This window comes from Diospyros lotus, chromosome 13 (assembly GCF_014633365.1).
Source record: "Diospyros lotus cultivar Yz01 chromosome 13, ASM1463336v1, whole genome shotgun sequence".
Taxonomy (NCBI): domain Eukaryota; kingdom Viridiplantae; phylum Streptophyta; class Magnoliopsida; order Ericales; family Ebenaceae; genus Diospyros; species Diospyros lotus.
In genome coordinates this window covers 12161035-12178764 of record NC_068350.1, presented here as the reverse complement: position 1 = coordinate 12178764, position 17730 = coordinate 12161035, and the positions used below count along the sequence as shown (strand labels likewise).

General features: G+C 35.2%; 1 protein-coding gene across 1 annotated transcript in view; it reads left to right on the top strand.

Moving 5' to 3' along the window:
- The first annotated feature begins 9342 nt into the window (after nt 1-9342).
- The window catches only part of LOC127788044 (ataxin-3 homolog), a 39617-nt gene continuing 31229 nt past the window's right edge, over nt 9343-17730 (top strand). The window contains exons 1-2 of the mRNA XM_052316165.1: nt 9343-9468; nt 11106-11304. Of these exons, the coding sequence (XP_052172125.1) occupies nt 9343-9468; nt 11106-11304 (325 nt within the window). The remainder of the gene's footprint in view (nt 9469-11105; nt 11305-17730) is intronic.

Below are 17730 nucleotides of genomic sequence, written 5' to 3'. Positions count from 1 at the left end.
AACCGCCACCGTCGCTTGCGAGCCAGCCGACCTGCCTCACATCCCTTACTTTTGTCGTCGCTTCTCGCCACCGGCCGCCCCAACGGCCACTACCATCACGGCCATCAACCGACCTTCGCATGCGGCTGCTGCTCGCGGCCATGGCCGCACTGGCTGCTGCAACAGCAGCTTCGCGGTTACCATGGCTGCATCTTCGGCCTTTTCCAACCTCCTTGGCACTACCTCGTGACCTCCTGCTGCTGCTCCGCTCGCGCCACCGCCGCAACCAGCTGTTGCCCTGCTCCAAGTTGAGCTTGCGCATCGGCTATGGCCGCTTGGAGCTCATTGCCATGGCCGAGGCTGCTTGTTTTAGGCCACCTCTGCTCGGCTAGCTTCCTCACTCTCTCGATCTCTCCATTGCTCTCGGCCATAGCTCTCTGATTCATTGCATTTTGCTTCCTAAAATTCTTCCTCTATTTATAGAGACTCCACCACAGCCTCACGCCTGCCTTGGCCATCACCTATTGCGTGCAAAGCCTTCCAAAACTTGCAGAGGCGAGGCTTCAATCTTGTAGGGTGTGGCTTGAAGATGCAAAGCATGGGTTTGAAGCTATAGAGGAATGGCTGTGAATGGCCTCATATACGCCCACATTTATATATATATATGTAATTATATATTGCACTAATTTATACATTTAAACCTTACATTTCATCCTAAATTCATTAGGACAATTCCTTAATTGCAATTACAATCTCAAATAAATAAATAATTTATATTATAATACCAAAAATTCAAAATTAATAACTTTAAGATTACTCGATTTGGACAATTTTGCCCAAGTTGTAACACCCCACCTACTTAGGGCGTGTTATGTCCTAGAAAATTTGGGTCTTATTTTTTTTTTTTATTACATTATACCCGAAATTCCCTTAAATCTATCTAGTGCTTGACAAAATATTTTATCCACTAGAGATAAATACAATCTTATAAAGCGGAAGCTGAATCGAACTTGCTCATGGCATTACATACATAAATAACTGAACATGGCACTTATTACAAAGCTGATACATAAGCTTCTAAGATAAATTAAAACGTACATAATTCTTAAAATATTCATATTACAACATAACATGACACATTTTCTCGTTTCTTGACGACTCGCGTCACTACACATCTTTAACTTCCATACCATAACTGCAAGTCCCGACTGGAACATTGAATGTTTCAAGGGCAAAACCCAAATTAGATGATGAACTATCTAAGTACGGTACGTAATGCTATATTATGTGTGTATGCAATGTCTTACTCATCGTAAGTGTCAACTACACCCCTCATGCTACCTACCATTCTTACGGTCACCTCTTTCGAGGCCGGGATGTCTGGGGGCACCATTGGTAAAGTAGCGGTGCCAATTCGTACTCCATACGGTCTCAATGCGTGTGATCAATGATATCAACATATACTTATGCAATTCATAGTCATGTCATGTATGCAGTCTACGTGATGGGTACATATCAGAGTATGTCAATATGATAAAAGCATTCTCAAAGATAAACATTTATAACTGTACTAAGTTTGTAACGGTACACTTACAGTTAAGTTGCCTCGAAAAGCGTGGCGTCCTCGAAAAATGAGCTATTTCCCAATTCTCGTACCCTAAGGATTCCTAAAACATTAAATTTATTTTTAGAATACTAACTCACTATTTTCTCATAATTCCTGCAATTTCTCTTTATTTTCTAAGTCTTATTTCCTCAAAATTACATAATAAATATCTAGATTTTCATATAACCCAATTTCTCTTTACTAATATTCCTTAAATAATATTTCTAGCCTTCTGAAATTGTCTTGGAATTTTTCAAATTAAATTCTTATTTTTCCTTATTTCTATAATAGAAAAACTATTTAAATAAATAATTAATTTAGCATTTTCTAGAAAAAATTTCACAAAATTAGACATAAACAAAATTCTAGATTTTCTGGAATTATTTGCAAAATTTTATCTATTTTTTTAATTTTTTTCTTTTCTTTTTCTTTATTTTCCTGTCGGGCGCGTGCCAGCCATACGCCTTTTTCCTACTCGCGGGCACGTGGTTGCACGAGCCCGACTGGTTCACCATCTCTGGCAGCTGCCTCGCCGCCGGCGATGCTTCCGGCCTCCAAGCTTCAAACGAAGCTTCCCCTCTCCTAAGTCTCGATCCGATTTTTTTCGATACCATAAATCTTATCTCATAACGCTCATCAAAATCATATCATTTTCCTTAGACAATTTCACTCCAAGATACTTCATGCAGTCGATTCGGTGCTTATAACTGCTATTAAGCTAATTTTTCGATATTTTAAACTTGCTTAAATTACGTGGCAACCTCATATAAACATGGGGTATTACAAACCACATACCATCGCACTTTCTTCTCACCAGCCAAACTCTATAATTCATTTCGTATTATTTCATGCCTGCTATTGCAAAGCTATTTTCTCATCACCATAAGAGAGAGTTCACTCATTCTCTGTTATTTCACAGCCACCATTACTCAGCCATTTTCTCTCAGTATATCAGTCAGTCGGAGTTCAGCCATAGATGATTACACTCAAATATTGATGACGTGGGCAGAGTTTGATGAGAAAGATAACAACCATTCAGAAGAACAACACTACAAATCATTCGACAGACAAGTACACGATTTTTGAGAGTTGTAATACTGTCTGTAGTAGTGGCTGTTGTAGGAGGTCGGGGAAGTTGGATTCAGGAAACTCCATATTTCCCAAACACTAGGGTTCGGGAAACCCAGCTTCCCCGAATCCCAAGGTTCGGGAAACTCCATGTTTCTGAACTCCCAAGTTTCTCACCATCATTATATTTTTTATTTTAATTTGTGTTTGATTAGCTTCTTGTTCTTTTATATCAGGATGATAATGAAACTAATCTTGCAATTGACTAATCATTTGATATTATTCAACCGTTTACTACTAATGAGGTATGATAGATTCTTAATAAATTTTTTGAAATTATAAATTTAATTGGAAGGAAAATATATCTAAGTCTTTTCTTTTATTAGTCTTTTGATAGTAGAGAAGAATTGATCATATGGGCTAAGAAATTTGAGAAAGAAAATAGAATTATTATTATGATAAAGAGTTCAAAATCTGGGGGTCCTGGAAAAAAAAAAACCTAGAGTTCGTCTTACTTGTGAATGGAGTGGAAAGTATAGACTATCAAAAAAGAGAGAATAAGCAATAGGAGAATTAAAACGTAAGTCCACAGGTTTAAAAAAGTGTGGTTGTCCATTTGAATTATTTGGCATGAAATTTTTAAATAAGCAATGGAAGTTAAAAGTTGTATGTGGACTGTACAATCATGCACTAATAGCTCAACTTGAGGGTCATTTATATGCATGGCAGCTTACAGAAAAAGGGAAAGAAATTTTGAAAACAATGTCTAAGAATCTGGTGAAACCTAGAAATATTTTGATGACCCTAAAGATAGAAGATAAGGATAATGTGACTACCATCAAAACTATATATAATGCACGTCAAAGATACAGACTTATAAAGAAAGGTGGTTGATCACAAATACAACAGTTGATGAAGAAATTGGGCGAATGTAATTATGTGAAGTGACATAAAAGCGATGGATCAACATATTGCATTATAGACTTATTTTGGGCTCATCTGATGTCTATAGAGTTATTAAAAGTCTCCCCATATGTGTTAATGATGGACTATACATACAAAATTAATAGATAAAGGTATCCATTCCTTGAGATCGTTGATGTGACATCGACTAAGCTAACTTTTCCCGTTGCATTTGCATTTATGGATTATGAATACGAGAATAATTACACATAGGTAATGGAGAGATTAAAGAGTCTGATGAGACCTAATAAATTTTTAAGAGTAGTTGTCACTGATAGAGAATTATCATTGATGAATGCAATAAATAAAGTATTTCCAACCACAACCACCTTATTATGTAGGTGGCATATATAAAAAAACACGTTTGCTAAGTGTAAGAAATTTTTTGATAGAAAAGAAACATAAGAGAAGTTTATGTTAGGTTTGAAGCTTTTTATTTTGTCTCGACTGAGATTGAGTATGAACGTCAACTTTATGACTTAATAGTTGAGTACCATGCATATGAGGACACACTTAATTATGTGAGAAAATCATGGTTGAATGATTATAAACAAATATTTATTATAGCGTGGACAAATAAAATAATATATTTTGTTAATGTTATTACTAATAGGTATTCTTTATGAAACTCAAACGTTATCCTTATTTTTATTGTAATATCTTCAATAAATCTAATACATTAATATATTTTTGTTCAAGGGCTGAGAGTGCGCATGCGAAGTTGAAGAAATATCTTGGATCATCTCAAAGTGACTTTGAGCCATTATTATAAAAAAAATTGATTTTTTGCAGCAGTTTTAAAAACTACCACAAAACATGGTGTTTTGCGGCGATTTTTTTAATATTTTGCAACGATTTTTCAAAACATTTAATTTTGTGGTGGTTTTCAAAATCGCTGTTAAATTTAGAAAATAATTAAAAAATAAAATTAAATTTAGCGGTGGTTTTGAGAAACCATGGCTAAATTCAAAAATAACTAAATAATTTAAAATTAAAAATATATTAACATTTGCGGTATTTTTTAAAATCGTCGCAAAATTCATTAAAAAAATTGAATTTAGCGACGATTTTTCAGAAATTGTCGCTAAATTCGAAAATAATTAAATAATTTAAAATTAAAATTAAATTAACATTTGCGATGATTTTTCAAAACCGTCGCAAAATTCATTAAAAATTAAATTTAGTGGTTGTTTTTAAGAAATCACCTCTAAATTAAAAAAATAATTAAATAATTTAAAATTAAAATTAAATTAACATCTGCGGCAATTTTCAAAATCGTCGCAAAATTCATTAAAAATTTGAATTTTACTTAAGAAAATAATTAAAAATTAAATTAATAAAAATAAATATAAAATCTTGAAAATAAATTTAAAATTTAATTTATATTAATCGCAAAATTAATTAACAATTTTAATTTTAAAAAATAAAAATAAAAATAAATTTAAAAAATTTTTAATATATAAAATTTTAATAATTTTAAAAAATATATAAACTCTTTTTTATTTTTAAATTAATTAATTTAATTTAATTTAATTCAATTAATTTATTTTTAATTTATTCCTTTATTATTTTAAAAATAATAAATTAATAAATGCTTTTTAATTTATATTAAAAAATATAAAATATAATTCTGAAAAATAGTGGTTGGATTAGTATATTATTTATATGAGCAGATATATATTAAGGTGGTTTGGCAAATCAAATGGTTTCGTGCGCACACGTGCATAGGGGAGGTCCTGGGTTCGAAATCGAGGAAAGCTGGAGATTTAATTTCCAGCATTGCCACGTGGCGCACTGGGTCCAGGCAAGCCCGCGCGCGGGTCTGGGAGCGGGCGAGCTACGATTGGGCTAACTCGCAAGCCAACGTGCACCGGTGGCCGACCTGATCGCCCACACTTGCGAGAAATTAACATTTTACTTTTTTTTTTAATTTTTGTGGCTGTTCTAAAAATTTCGGCTAAAATTAAAAATTTTATTTTTTAAAATTTTTATGGCGATTCAAAAATTACCGCTAAATCACTAATTTTACGGCGATTTAAAAACAACCGCAAAAAAATATAATTTGTTGCAGTTGCTGAAAACTGTCGCTAAATGCTTCGCAACGGCTGATTTAGCGACAATTTTCAAAACTGCCGATAAATTACTTAACCGTCGCTAAATGTCATTTTTTTTTTGTAGTACTTCATGAACAATTATCAACTCTTTTATTGAGTTGCAACCAAGGGCGTAGCTCTGAATTTTAAGTAGGGTGGGCAAAAATAAAATAATACTAAAAAGACTAAAAGAAATTAAATTATTTAATTTTATTTTTAATTATTAAATTATTTTTTAAATTTACGTCAATTTTTCAAAAATTATCGTAAAATTTATTTTTTAATTATTAAATTAATAAATTTTGCGACTATTATTAACTGCTGCAAATGTAAATTTTATTTTATTTTTCCCCATTTAAATTATTTTATATATTTAAATAAATATATTTAATGGATGAAAACAACATCTTGGAAAAGGCTTTCATTTCTCTCAACCCATTTCTCATTATTACAGCTTAATAAATCATACACACAATAAAAAAAAAAAAATCTAATTCATCCACTCAATGTTGTTGTTTGTCGAACACGACAGGTCCAAGTTCACCAACATTTTCTTCTAGGATATGAACAAAATCACCGACGATGCTCGGATCCAATTCTGGAATAGGGGTTGTTTATGGGTGAAATTGATTTTGAACATTTTGAAGATTTGCATAAAAGTATGCAAACTCCTTCAAAAAAGCTAAATAAACTTACAGATTGTTATGCAAAAAATCACACATAATTAGCAAATTAAGTTTAGAAACTCAAAAAGATTAAGGATTTAGGGTTTATCATACTTGCTATTGGAAGGAAAAAATTTCAGATACACAGCCGTAAATCGGATCTTGTGTAAGCACCCTCGCCCGGATATCCCCAACCACCAGGACTACCCGAACGGGAGCGCTTACGGAAGGAGAAAGAATGAACCACAAGATAAGAACCACCCTGGCATACATACACAAGAATTAAAACTAACAGAAACAAAAGCTATATACATGCCTGCACTACGGGAACACCGCTAACATAGTGGTCACAAGATAAATGAATGAATTCAGACTCTTGTGCCGACATACATAAGACACGAGGAAAGATCTGGCACAGTAAAAATAATAGAGTAAATCCTACTGAACTATCAGAGTTGATCAGGACTAACGAGACTGCCTGTACACCATACCGACTTTGTCGCTAAAAGCTGACTCCCTTGCCATGGCCCATGCTCCCACTACCTGGAATGATGGAAAGTAAAGTGAGTCGAGAGACTCAGCAAGCATAAAGAAAGAAAGGCTGAAGGCTGTATAGATCCAATAAGCTTTCCCCCAGAACACCAACCCCCAAGTACACACAAGCTATGAGACGCTACCACACAAAAGTATACCATAATGAAAGCACATACCGGTCCTTGGGGCCCACACAAAACATACGACACCCAAGTCCCATACCAACCTGTCGCTGCCTTGAAAGGCAACATAAATCTCCAACAAACCTGCACGCGCTGTCCCGGGTCGGTGCTCCCGTCACCCGTGTGTCCGTGTCTATACTGCCGACACCCAAGCCATAGGCTCCCTCGGAACGGTCCTCCCGTCCAAGATCTGATAACTACCAGTAACCATGCAATGCACATAAAAATGTAATGGCGTAGCGAGCATCAACGTGATACACTGGCGCCCATACATCCAGGCATCAGGTCATGCTCCGCCCACATAGTAAACCACACGCGATGTATATGCCCGTGCTGGATGCAACCTAACCAAGCTAAAATGTCCGTGTCCCAAGCATACTCAATAAATGAATATCCCAACATGCAACTCGTACCCATGTGCATATCAAATCATGAACAGTAATATAATGAATCTAATCGTGCAGTAAATCACATACTGGCAAAATTAGTCAGCAATGCCCGACACCTATCAACGGCCAGTGACTAGGAGTGTCCACCCGACGGTCCACTTCAGGGCTATATAATAGTCTACCCCAACGTCACCAAAGAGCTGACCCCTGCCCCACTACTCGATAGCTCTAACCAAACCATAAATAAACCCGAGAAAATCGTAAATAAACTCGCACGTCTAGGAACCTAGCCCCCAAGCTGGGTTCGACATCATTCCGAAAGGAATAGGGGCGGTACAAACCCCCGTAGGCTTTCAACAATTAAATTCTAGAAGTCCAAATTTAATTTAAATTAAAACAAATGAATAATAATTCAATAATTAATGCTAGGCGCCGAATTAGAGTAAGGGAGAAGATAAAATACGAGAAATCACGGGGTCTTTCACCGGAATTAAAGATCATGAGAAGAGGGTTAGGAACTTATCTTTACATGGCCGTTTCTTGTCTTTCTTGCACTCCCGCTGCGATGTAAAACGTTTAATAGCAATTAATAAAACCGTGACTCACATTAATTAAACTAACTGTGTAATATAAATAATTTAACCGTCTAAAATCCCACGTAGACGCACCACAAATAAAATCCCAATAAGCCTCATATTTATTTTAAATTAAATCATACCAATAAAATCATTGATTCGTATAATTAATACGCTAAATCGAAACAAATTGAGGAAAGACGAGGGGTTCACAAAATGGAAATGAATCGTAAGGGTAGAAGGAGCTTGCCTCGTTTAAGCTGATTATAGCGTTTTCACACTTGAACGCTACCAAAATAATACACGCTGTAAATTAATATAAATGCCCAAAATTAATAAAATCGGATTCAAAACGAAATTACAACCATATAGAATGTTTAATACTTATTGCTCTACTTACCTAGCTAATTAAATCGTGATTAAATCCCATTTAATCTTCAAAATTTCTCCCAAATTCCTTCATTTTCTTCATTGCGTACGCCTCATTCTTTTTTCTTTTTTTCCTTATTGTTCTTACTGCTCGGAGACGCCCGATTTGGACTTTAAAAAGTTAAAAAAATGAGTGGCTAGGAGGAGAACCACGTGGCAGCAGCGGAGGCAGCCGCTGGAGGCACCACCGCCTTAGGCGAAACAGCGCCATTTTGGGCGTCCTTGCTGATTAAAAATCAGCATTTTCCTTCCTCGTGCGCGGGCAGAATCGAACCCGCGTCTAGCCCCTGGTCGCCCTCGCACGCGACTGCTTGCGTCTGCGCTCACCTTCAACATATATGGGCCTTCTATTAAATTTAAAGTGACTTTCAGTCACTTTCGTAAATCACGCTTCAACACTCACTATTTCCATTAATTACACACACACCTCAGACTCCAATTTTCCTTTTATTACACTTACACCCCGACTTTTCAAAAATTCACCCAAATAATTTTATTTTATTAATTTCCTAAATACTCCCCAATAAATAATTATTTTCTCAAAATATCATAAATAAACATTTTTCTTAAATCTCCAAATACCCAAATAAATTAATATTTCCTTTAAACCCACAAATACAATAATTAATAATGATTAACCACTTTCAAATAATTTAATTAATTACCTTTACTTTCCTATTTCCTTAAACAACATAACTTATTATTTTCTCTTAATTCCTCAAATATTCCATAATGTCCTCAAACACCAATTTGAATAATTATTATTTATTTTAAAATTTCAGGATATTATATCTTGAATCATAGCTTGAGCTTCATACAAGATTGTAGCGACAACCTCAATATGGTCTCTTACCGGAAGATGGGTCAGGAGATTGAAGGCATTTATAGCATGAAAAACCTTATGAATAGCTTCAAAATCAGTAGTTCTTGTTTCATTGCAGAAATAAGGGGCAAGGATGCACCATTGGATACATCTTCTTCTCAAGTACTTGCAGGCACCGCATGGAAAACCCAATATTGACATGATCTTCTACTTGTTTCTAAAGAAAAAGAGAAAGGATAAGCTGAAGAACTCTTAGAACCTAGAAACGCACACAGACGAACCGAAAATCCCCAAACTCATTCTAATCTCCAAATTTTCTCAATTCCTACCCTAACAATAATTCTTTGAAAGATTGAGGTGATTCATGGTCTCTTTTAGGTTATAAACCCATTTTACCAAAATTTCGAGAAATTATTCACGAAATACAATCAATCGAGTTTCTACGCAAAACCCTAAACCATCACAACAGCCCCCAATCAATTCATGACTTGCTCATGAACTCACTATATGTATAATCAATCGGGTTTCTATTCAACGATCATATTTGAAAGAATCATTGTCGGCCACCACAACCAGCATTTTCTAGCGATCCAAGGCCACTACTCGAATAACGCATATATGCATAAACACTTCACGAATCTATGCTAAAAGTAAAGCTAATAAAACTAAAAAGCTTATCTTGTTGTAGATCGGGATTGATTTCACGGTGATAATATGATCGGATTCAAGATCCAACGATCGAATTTTGCAAAATAAGTGATTTATAGAGCTTTCGTAAAAGAGATAAAGAATGAGGAAAACAAGTGAGAGAGAAGAAGAAGACATGTGGGTGAGTGAAATTCGGAGACACATGGGCAAGTGAAATTCGAAGACATGCTTAAGAGAAACACGAAGACGCCCTGCACTTTAATTGATCATGATTTGCTTTTCGAATTAGGGGAAATATTATTTGGACGAAAGTTTGAATGTTTAAATAATATTTTTATTTAAAATAACATTTGGACGCAAGTTTAAATGTTTAAATAATATTTTTATTCAAAATAATATTTAGACACAAGTTTGAATGTTTAACCTGAATTCAGACAAGAAAAAGTTCCCTAGCTTTGGGGCCCACTTGCACTTTAATTTATTTATTTATTTTTAATATTTTTGGTTTTAACATTTATAGGAGTACCAGTTGGGTTCATGCTGCAGGCTGGTGGGGTGGGAGGGGAAAGGGAGCCATGTGTGAGAAGATGGGACACGCGTCAAGTGTGAATTTGTAGGGCATAGCTCAGCGTCAAGCAAAAAGAAGGGTGGGCAATTACAGCCGGTGCTGAAGAAAAAAATAAAAAATAAAAAAATTATATATGTACAATAACAATTTTTCTAATTGAAGGGTGGGCAATTACAACCCGTGGTGGCTTGGTATTCAGAAAAAAAAATAAAAAATAATAAAATACATATATATTGGAAGGATTTTTGAAATTCAAGGGTGGGCAATTGCCCACCCTTCACTGGGTATAGCTCCGCCCCTAGTTGCAACACATAGAGATCAAGGGGTTTTTTGAGAAGAGTTTAATGTTTGTACAACATACTTTCAAGCCAGAAATTTTCAAAGAATTGCAAAGTATTATGTCAAGAAATGTAATGAATACGGTGTTAAAGCAAACATAGATAGTTCAGAAAATTGGAGTGGATAAGGTTGCATGTGTGGATGTGTGATCAAAAGAACACATGGTTTGCCTTGTGCACATGAAATTGCAGAGTTGATGATGTAGGGACGAGCAATTCTTTTATCGTTTGTGCACCATCATTAGGCAAAGTTAAATTTGGTGCAGACTGATTCTGATGATATATCATCCCTACTCACCATTGATCCAGAGATAGAAAACATATATAACAGATTTCAGTCAATACCAGAAGCATGTAACATAGTATTGAAACATAAGTTGAAAGAATTAGTAGATCCAGCTATAACTTCATTGATGTCGCCAGGTGTGAAAGTTCAGACAAAAGGTAAGTCATCATCAAAGAAGAAAGTTCAGGTTGATACATCCACCTGACGCGATCCATCGTACTTTGAAATAGTACAATCTTGGCATGGCAGTACATCCCCAGCAACACGTAGCTCAGTTAAGACATCAAAAGAGGTAAACTTTTATTTTGTCATGCTAACGTCAAACACAGATTGCTAGGTCATAATGCTTCTTTCCCATAAAAAACACAATATTTCATACACAATGTTGTTAATGTGGAATTGGATGGATATTGCAAGTTCCGTGCCATTGTTGGGTTACTTGGTATAAGCAAGCACAACTAGGGGGATATTTGCCTGAATCTGATTGGAGAGTTGCATACTTTTCGTGCTGAGTATACATAGTTGTACAGATCTACTATGCATGTGGATGAGTTAATGCACACACTCTCTTGCTTTGACTGCGTTGCACCTCGCTAGCATTGGATGACTTTACCGACATGGGACATTTGATTGCTTCAAAATATAATGTCGTATTGGTCCATTTGTCTCGGATGCAGTGTCTTACATACATTCCATTGAGATTGGTCCCCCCTCAAACGCTACAATATAGGATTATTACTATCGATTTTGTTGATGATTGTCATTTTGTTCATATATTATTATTTCAAAATTTATTTATGTATTTATATAATTATGTTGTTACAAGTTTGCTATTAACAATTTTGTGTTATTATTTTGTTAGGAATTTTTTAAACCAGACTCACCAATTTATCCCGTTGCACTCAGCTAACAGAGATATCGAGCTGATACTGTACGTGAATGAGAAACACCATATATATCACAAATTTAGCCTTTTCTGACTCTTGTTGACAAAAATGTTATTACAAAAACTATTTTTGATTTAACTGATGAATGATCAAAATTTATAAATTTGTGTTTTTTTACCAAATTCAATATTAAATTCTTGAGTAATAATTTAATTCATGATTTGCGTTTGTATATAGTACTTTTTTTAGCATCAGTTCATTGTGCATAGTTGGTTAATTTAGCATAAAAAATTCCTAGATAATGAATCACAATGCCTATTCAACCGAGTTCTTATGGATCATTTTGGGGGAAAGGAAGAAAACAGGAAACACTTAAATCTTTTGTGATATTAGGTTAGAGAAATGACATGAAATGTGGATGTTTACTTGAAGTAGGCAAAAATTTTCTTTTTTCTTCTGTTGTGTTGGATTGTTAAATATAAGTATATCAAATACATTAAACATTATTAATAACTCTAAAATAATATCACCTATTGATGATTAAACTTTATTAATAACTCTAAAATAATATTAGATATACATTATTAATAGGCTTGAAATGAGAATATACATTAAATATAAGTACATCAAATATATTAATATAAATACACTAAATATATTGATGTCTTATATTACAATAAAAATTTATTGTGTATTCTTCATCTTCCTTGTGTCTCGTGGGGAGTTGGTGCCAAAGGATGTGGATCTGAATCGACAAGTGGTGGATCTATAATCGGTGCTACAGATGATGTAACCACTGTCGGTGGTCGACCAAATATCGAATATCGAACCATATCCAATGATATAGGTGGTCGAACCATCCTCTATGCTAGAGGTGATGTGATAGCAGTAGGTGGTAGATATATAAACGTTGGGGGTTGAAAACGTATGGGCGAAGATGTCGACGGCCTAGCATCATAATCACTATGGGACGATGTTGTGGCGTGAGATCCAATACAAATGGATAGAATACCATATACCTCATGACACGTCTGTCTCCATGCATCCACATCCATTAAGGGTCCACCTGATATAACACGATTGAGAGTAGATAGTGTTGCCTTGAGTAGGTATCCAATGTTGAGCCCTTGCGAACTCGTCAGTATACGCCAAATTATGTCTTGTTCTAGTAAATGGAAAGTGCTCATATATCCATGTCTGTGTACATTTAAAGTGAAAAATTAGTAACACAAATTAAGAGATGTAAAATATAAATATAAGAATATCATTTTTTTATAATTACCTCTAGTAATGTCATATATCCACAAATCCCTTTTGCCTCTCTCCTACTCGTAATACCAATATGTCTATATAGATATACCAAGGAACCAGCTCCTCGTGCATATGTACCAACCAAGATAATGTCATCCAACAATGCTAGATAGGTGATTGAAACTATAGTACCACTCTTGTCCACAAATAAGGTACAACCTAATAAATATAACAAATAAGCTCTATTAGCATAGTAAATCTCTGTGTCAGAAACTGAAGCTAGTACATTGCTAAACATTCTTGTCAACCAATCTAACTTCGCATATGGGCCCTTAGTCTCAGCTATCTGTCCTACTGCAGCAGCTGCTAAAACCTTAAGTAACCGACACAGCAAGTCACGTGCTTCATTACTTGTCAAATGGGCACAGATACAGAACTGCCAGTGACTAGTATCTTTAAAATAGTTGCAACGTTATCCAGTGTTATTGTCATCTCACCAAAAGGTAAATGAAATGTGTTAGTCTCTGGCTATCATATTTTTGAAAATGCCAACATAATTGTAGGATTCGCTAAACGATATGTACATTCCATAAATGGTACCAAATGAGCCCCTACAATAATGTCATGGATAGGCTATTGATTAGTCAATGACCACTCGGGAATGTTTTGACCATAACTTCTACATTTCAATAAACCTCTCTCCTGTTAAAAATAAATAAATAAATAAATAAACCACTAGTAGAGGGTTGCTCACAAGTTTGTGTCGATGGTGAGCCAAAACCAAGTGCAAGTGGCTGCTCATGAACATGTGTCACTAGTTCTGAAATAGATGGATTAAGTTTATCAGCATGAGCCCCAACCTTTCGCCTTTTTGTGGAAGTTGTTGGATGCTGTCGAGATGAAGGTATGCCACCTCTTCGAGTAAGCACCATATTTGTAATGCCCTGCTTTTCCTGAGCGTTAAATAATTTAGGAATTTAGGGAATAATTTTTTTCAACATAAATTCAATATAAATCATTTTCCGACAATTCCGTGCTACCTTCTAAGCATACCAAAATAAGAATCAATAAGCTGAGGCAGACAATCATCATAAATGCGGAAACTAAAATCGAAACTTGATATGGTACATAACCGAATTCGCTTTAATCATAACATAAGAATATGTACCATCATATCATCAAATACTTAAATACATAAAGGCTCGTTTATCAAAATAACAACTAAGCACCTCAGATACAATCTAATGATGCCTCAGAATTACATTAAACCGTAACAATTATACATAGTCATCAATATAATATAAACTTATAAACATGACTAAAAACATATCTTGAATCCTCATGAAAAAGCAAATACCAGGACAAACTCGTTGACCTCATCAGCCACATCATCACGTGCCGTTACATCTCAATCATCTCCTTGCCATGGCTGCAAATCCTAACTGGAATGTTTGAATGTTCTAGGGGCATATCTCAATTAGAAGATAAATCTTCTAGTGAGGGTTTATAAACATGTTACATGAATGCATGATGCAATAACATGAAAAATCATATGCCCTAGTGTAACTTCCTTGGCCTACCAGCCCCGCACCGAACCCTAGGCAAAATCCTGACTTGCTTTCAGGATAATCCTAATGTTGTTCCATCATTTGCCCTTAGGGAATTATGGCTACACTATTAGGACGACATTCTATCCCGATACACAAATATCAATATGCTAAATGAAAATCATGACTTTCCATGCAATAGTATATGCATAAATATGATAAAATGATAATAAATTTCATGACTATCATGCTCAATATAACACATGAGTTTTTGGGGAAAAACCACTCACCTTTAGCACGAAGTTCAGAATAACCTCAATTTTTGTGCCAAACCTAAAAAATTGCACAAATCATTTAACCTTGAGCACAACAATCCTATAAATCATATTTATTCACAAAATATCTCAATACTTCAATTTCTTCACATTTTCCTCTATTTTTCTTCCATTTTCCTTTCTAAAATTTCAAAAAAATACATTTTTAACTATTTTCTGAAATCTTTTTCTACAACAATTCATTATATTCTAAGAACTTCAAAAGAAAATTCCAGAATTTACCTCAAGACTTCATTTGCACGTAAAACGAGACTAATTGTTGTGAAAATTGAGAAACCAGGAAGGCCAAAACCAAAACTTTTTACACAACCTTATAGATCTCGATTTTATAGGAATTTAACAATTTTTTTTTAGAATTTTTCATTCTCGGACGTGCCCCCACAAGGTGGCTCACACGCCCCCCACTCGTGGCAGCTGTGGCGCATACACTGCACACGTCGGTCATTTTTTTCCTCTAGCACGCCGGCAACTGCATCCTGCTCTGGTTTTTTGACAATATCTCCCTCATTCGAGCTCCATTTTGCCTCCCGTTTGAACCTACGCCTTTCTTTCTTCATCCTCTATAGGATTATAGCTTCAAATCGGTCAATTGGAGCCATTTTTTAATTGCTCAACTTGATTTTCCAACGAAGCTCGATTTTTCGTCGAAGCTTCATATCTCTTTCATCTTTCAATGAAAATTGCTCAAATTTCACATAAATGATCCTCTGGACGTAGGGAACAAAAGCCCTTATCTGTTGCTCTCAATTTTTCCCCGAGCTGTCAATTCTGAGAGTTTAATTTTCTTCTATATTCGACCATCTCCGAATACCCCTATTTATAGGTGATTTCGGGCGTTTAAATGCTCATGGCTGGTCAATCCAACCTCCCTGAGACTTTTATATGTCTTAGATTAGTCCAAAAATGCCACCAAATACAGATTCAATGTATCGAAATTTTGACCAAGAAACGGCTAGAAGTCATGCTAAATTGATTACCTTTGTGGCTAATGTCGACCTAGGCTCGACCCAAGAGCATCCTAGGCTGTTTTTCTCGAGTTTTCGTCACTAAATTTGGTGATGAGAGGTGGTGGTGGAAGCTTGGTCGGCCATGGCAGATTGCTCCATCTCCAACTTTTGAAAAATTGCACTTTGACCCCTATCTTTTTTCATTTTTCACTTTGGTCATATTCTTGAAGCCCCTAAGCTTCCCAGTAGTTCCATTACGATCCCCAAGTCCTAAACCTTCCATTTCATACTTGAAGATTCAGAAACAACATCCTTTCGACCTCCCTCTCGCCACTGAATTTGGTGATGGAAGCTTGGTCGGCCATGGCAGATTACTCTATCTTCAACTTTTGAAAAATTGAACTTTGACCCTTATCTTTTCTCATTTTGCACTTTGGTCCTTTTCTTGAAGCCCCTGAGCTTCCCAGTAGTTCCATTACGACCCTCAAGTCCTAAACCTTCCATTTCATACCTGAAGATTCGGAAACAACGTCCTTTCAACCTCCTTATAACAAATTTAGGAAATTGCACTTAGACCCGAATCTTCATTTTGGCTGTAAACCCTTTTGTTTCTTCCTGAAACTATTGAATGGTTGTTCTACATACCAAATATGAACCTCATTAGTGTTCCGTTGACTTCTCGAAAATCCCCTACAATTACTCAATTTTTTAACCTAAATCATAGTTGTATTTTAGCTGTACCGAAAATTGTTTATGATCCAATTTTTTTCAATACCATAAATCATGCCTCGAAATACTCGTTAATACCATATTGATTTCCTTAGACATCTCGACTCCAGGGCACTCCTTGCAGTCGATTCGATCATTCTTAACAGTGAAAATTTATCTTATAACCTCAATTTATTTGTAATTTTCATTTTTGTTTCAAGATAATTTATTCTTGAGTCCTTTGCAAATTCTCGGGTATTACAATATCTACACAATAAAATAAATAGGCATATACAATTAACACATGAACATTAAAAAAACTAACTAAATTGCTTATAATCTTTCAGTATCAATCTACAATAAACAACAAAATTATATTCATACAAAAAGAAATGAAACAATAATTTTGCTCACCTTCAATTTAGTTATTTTCTGCAAAACTTACAATGAATGTAGCCTCTTTCAGTTTTTCTTTTTCTCTTGGTGCAACATGTTCAACATAACATGCGTGAGATAATAACTAACAGTAGTTCAATTGAGATTTTTAAATTGCAAACAACACGACACTACTTACAAATTCAGATATTCAAACCGCAATCAACATAAGGAGAACACAACACAACCAAAAATTTAGATCTTCAAACCACAATCAACACAAGGAGAACACGACATAAACAAAAATTCAGATTTTCAAATTGCAATCAACACAAGAATAACACAACACAACTAAAAATTACCAAAAGTATAGCCAAAGAGACGAAGGAAAACAATTTCGGGGTTTAGAGGTGGTCATCACAACCTGGGATCGCCTCCAACCGTTGGGGTTCCAAGGCGGTGGCTACCTCTGAACCCTGGAGTTCGGGGGGATCCCACCCACTGAACCCTGGAGTTCAGAGGCAGTGGCCTCCC